Source organism: Lupinus angustifolius, chromosome LG03 (assembly GCF_001865875.1).
Source record: "Lupinus angustifolius cultivar Tanjil chromosome LG03, LupAngTanjil_v1.0, whole genome shotgun sequence".
Classification (NCBI taxonomy): domain Eukaryota; kingdom Viridiplantae; phylum Streptophyta; class Magnoliopsida; order Fabales; family Fabaceae; genus Lupinus; species Lupinus angustifolius.
The window spans coordinates 11620277-11625372 of NC_032011.1; the positions used below are offsets into that span (position 1 = coordinate 11620277).

General features: G+C 31.3%; 1 protein-coding gene across 1 annotated transcript; it reads right to left on the minus strand.

The window, feature by feature from the left end:
• LOC109343377 lies at positions 2346-3480 on the minus strand. The gene has a single exon (XM_019581619.1). The coding sequence runs from the start codon at positions 3289-3291 to the stop codon at positions 2497-2499; it is 795 nt and encodes a 264-aa protein (XP_019437164.1). The 5' UTR covers positions 3292-3480; the 3' UTR covers positions 2346-2496.

Consider the following 5096-nt stretch of genomic DNA (forward strand, 5'->3'; position numbering starts at 1 on the left):
GTCCACCATGTCCCAGCCGAACCATCGGCTCTGATACCACTTTTGGACCAGACTACGACTGGGGAGCCTCCAACCACCGGAGAGTTTCATTGTTATATGGGCATGGGAAGAGTGAAGAGTCACAAGTGAGACACCACGTCTTGAACGAAAACCTTAAGGCATTAGTTCCATGGGTCTTTCCTACTTATAAACTTTTTCACTCCTTCCCGCATATCCAATGTGGGACTTTACACTTGAATAAACTCAACAGTTAACAATAAGACATTTCACCTTCAAGGATAAATCGTCTAATGATATCATTTTTTTCTATGATGCACGAGTTTGAGCTGAAAATCACGTTAAATCCTTATACGTATAATTGACTTATACCAAGTAAGTTATATTTAGACCATCAACATATTACATATCATAGTAGTAAAAGTTGGCTTGCCAACTCTACCATTGTTCTTATAAGTATGACACTATTTTTAAATAATTGATGAGTTCCCTTGATTAAGTATATCTTATACTTTTTGGCAGTTGTAGCTAGGGGTGAGCAAGACCCGGTCCTATCCGTTCATCTAGTACGGCCCAATTATGATCGGAACCGAATAGGATAGGGTCTGATTAGGATCTAGGGTCAATTTTGGGTTCAAAAAATAGATCCGACCAATATTTAGGGTCGGGACCAGGCATGACTCGACCTGTCCTATGGTCACTCACTTATCGTGTTTGTATGTGTTTATACTTAAATGTGTATAGACTAATGATACATTTTGGTCAAAACTATCATCGATTCTCTATTTTCTCATCATATATACATGATAATAATATATATACATATATTATTTTATTTGTCAATTACATATTCATAATAATAAATAATATTGAGAAGTCTTTATCTAAAATGAGTGTGCATTATATTTAATTTGGTTTAGGGACAGGTCGGGTTTAAAGGCTGGCCCGGTTAATATTTAGGGTCTAGAGTCGGGTCTGAGTTCAAAAGAATGACTCAACCAATATTTAAGGTCAGGTAAGAACAAGCCTTAACCCCTCCCAATCAGGTCTATGTTCACCTCTTGTTGTAGTTCCCATTGTTCTTGGAAAAATAGTCTTTGCCAAGATTTTTTGCAAAATAAAAAACATATTTGTGTCTTTTTGCACATTCTTCTTCAACTCCATTTTCTTCGAAAATATTTTCTAGTATGTCCCAAAAGTCCTTAGTCCATAAGAAAATGGTCATTTTAGATTTTGTGTTCCAAAAGTCATTTTTCTTTAGAAAAAAATTGGATATGAATAAAAAATGGTTGAACAGTTCTAACTATAGCTCAACTAGGTTGTGAAAAAGATTTAATATGGATAAAGGATTTTTTGTCTGGTTGATAAAAATATATCAAGTAATAGTATTTGACCAAATGTAACCGACTCTTCTATAATAGATGATATTTTTTTAGAAGTGGACAACAGAAACAAATTTTTTGTGCCGGGAAAGCTGATTAAGAAAGACTCGAGACATATATACGTACAACCAACTAATACACTATCGGCAATACATTAAGAATTTAATTCTAATTAAAATTTAATCATAAATGATAATATTAAAAAAAACATAAATATATTTATATCTAAATACGATGTAACGTTTGTATGTTCATGCATGTTTTTCTCAAGCTAATTACCTAGAGCTTCTAGAAGAGATGGCTACACAGCTACTTAGCATACATGTTCACATCTATGATTGCTTATTTATAGGCTTGGTCCACCACCAAAATGTGAAGGTTCAACTATTATAGATATTTCACGACTTTTCTTACAACTCAGTTTATAGATATGTTAGGATACTCTGGAAATTAATGCGCAATATTTTGTTGTTCAGACAATTCTAGGTAGCAGTTTCATTAAGTTCTCCCCCGTTAACGTGGAGCATTTATTCTCTTTAGAAGCGATTCATAAGTTTGTCTGTTATTGTTTCACCTCAACCAAAAAAATTATTTCTAAATTCAACAAACGGATAAACAATACGACACAATATATACAATATAAAAGTTAATCCAATCTAAATCCCACCATAACTTCATTAAAAAAAACAGCCCTTAAAATTTTACATTACACGGTAAATAAATAATTGATAGCTGCATTATATATCCTGAATAAAAAACTAACCTATGTTACAATATCATACTTTATTTATTAATTATTAAAAAAACAATTATTATAAAAATAAAACAAAAATATAATATTATAAGATATTTTTATCTTTTTGTATATAATGAATTAACATTTTTACCATATAAAATAATTTTATGAGAATCTTTATACTTACAACAGACATATATAACCTTCTTTTTATAGTATAAGAAAAATTGTAAAAGAATTTTGCATGAAAATATATGATTATTCTATAAGATATAACTCATTGCCTATAATAATTACAGAATACCCAAGCCAAAAGATTGAACAAAACAAACAAAACAAACAAAAACATAGATTTCACTAAATAATAATAATAATACCAATTTATTTAACTTGTGTGAAAGGTCCGATCAATCCTTGCATGTAAGGCAAGAACGACTTGATCTTAATCTGCTCTCCATCCTTAACCGCTTTCACCAACGCCCTATCGATAATGTCGCCGGAGCTACGATTCGCCACCGTATCACTCTTCTTGCTTCCTTTCTCCTTCCCCTCGCTCTGGCTCCCAAGAACAAGGTTTCGAAGCTTCCACCGTTTCGAAACATAGCCCGTTGAACTTATCTTCTTCTTTCGATCCTTAACTGCAACCGATTGTGGGGTCCACACGCAGTAGTTTTCTTCTTTAACGTCCTCTAGGTCTATGCTTTCGTCTGTTGAAGACGAAAACGACGACGTTTCACACTCCTCGAACATCAGTTCCCGTAGAGGCAAACGACGTCGTTTTGTGTCCTCAGCGGTTTGATGCTGGTTCGGGTTGTTAATTACCGAAACGGTGTCGTTTGGTGTGCGGCCGAAGATTGGGTACACCGGTTTGATCTGACCGTTGTAGAAAACATCATCTGCTGAAACGGGTGAAGTGTTTGGTTCTCTAGGAACAAACGTGAAATCGAATCCATCGTCGTGGTTGTCGTTTTTGTTTGTATCGTTGTCGTGTATAGCATCACCGTTTTCCCAAGGTTCTTCGCCGTCGGAAATGGAATGATGTGTGTCCCACCGGAGCTCCTCGATGACCCTGGCGGCGATCTCGGCAAGGGTCTCCGATGAAGAGTAGCTGGTGAGCCTGAAACTGAGAGAAGGTGATACGTGATGTTGTTGCTGCTGTTGCATTGTTTCGACCATGGGACTTTCTTTATTTCGTGTTTTTTCACTCTGGAATTGTGAATTCCCTTATCTCTTCCTTTTCTTTTCTTCACGGGAGAGGAAGGAAGAGGAAGAGATATATTTGGAGGGAGAAAAGTTTGGTTGAAATAAAGAGAAGTGTGTGGAGAAGCTAAAGGATGGGATATAATATAGGATGGAGTAAATATGGGAAGGACTCTGAGTCTTATTCTTATAGCAGGATATTGGCAATAATAGTTTGTGTTTGGGTATAAGTATTATGATATGTATATATATATAATTATAAATTTATTTTTAATTAAACATTGTATATATTATAATATTACACATTGATGATGCATGGGTTTTATATATTGTTATTGCATTATTTATTATTTATGTTTAATTTTTATTATATTTTCAAAAAGTAATACAAGTGAACGATGAATAATATATCAAATGTTAATAAATTTTTGTATTGATAATACATAAATATTATGCTCATATAATATAATATTACTTCAACATTATATATTATCTACTTTTATCACTTAATAATAAATTTTAGCAATTAAACTATACTAATAAATTTATGATATATATATTACTATTCATAATAAATTTTAGCAATTAAACTATACTAATAAATTTATGATATATATATATTACTATTCATTAAATATTACTTTTATATTTTATAATTATTATAACTTAAATAATATATGATTAAATTTAAAAGCTTTTGGAATCCACAAATATCTACTACATACCAATAAATAAGTGTGACTATGAGCATGATGAGTCATTACCCTTGTCTGCCCACCCCTTGACATCCTTAATGTACACTCAACAAATTCTTTGTTCAAAATATTTTGCTGATTTTGATGTAACTTGCTAATTTGGCTATACTAGGTTCATGTTTAATGTGATATTATTTGGTCATATAAACGTGAGGTATTGAATTTGTATCTATTTACAGGATGTGATGATTTATGATGGTAAGCTTATTTTCTTTTCTATAATAAAAAAGGCTTAATTTCTTTTCTTCTATTATTTCTTTGTATTTTATTTAAAAAGAATTTGGTAACTATTTAGGGGTGTTCCTCCTGCACTTATAAAATGAAGACTTTTGGTAACCAACAAAAATTAATCCATGATTGCTTGACGTAATTGAGAAGGATGTTATGTCATTTTTGAGTGAGTTGATGGATGGATTAGTATGTTTATCTTTTTTGTTTAATTTTATCATGTTTTATCTTCAAAATTTCTAACTTTGTATCATCTTACCATGATATGTTCTAAAATAAGAAGGTCTATATTTCTAGTTAATCATCTTTCTTAAAGTAATATAAAAATATTAATATCTTGTATCATCTTTATCTTGATCTGTCCAAAAACAATAATTTTCTTATGTTTCTAGTTAATTATCATTCTTAAAATAATATAAAAATATTTATTTATGTTTTTATATCTTCAAAAATTCTAATATTATATCAGTCCCATCATGACCTGTTCCAAAATAAGAATGTTCTTATATTCTAGTCAATCATCTTTCTTATATCAATACATCATGATTTGTCCTAAAATAAGAATGTGTTTATATTTTTAGTCAATTATCTTTCTTAAAATAATATAAAAATATTATTCTGTGTTTTTATAATTTTTCTCATCATGATATATTTTTATTGAATGAGGCATGAAACAAAAATAATGACAAATGACCTCTATCCTCGTCTACTCCTTCAACCTCCTCTATCCTCATCTACTCCTTCAACCTCTTAACTCTTCCTTCCATATTTTAAAATAGGGAAAGCAAATCATTAGTG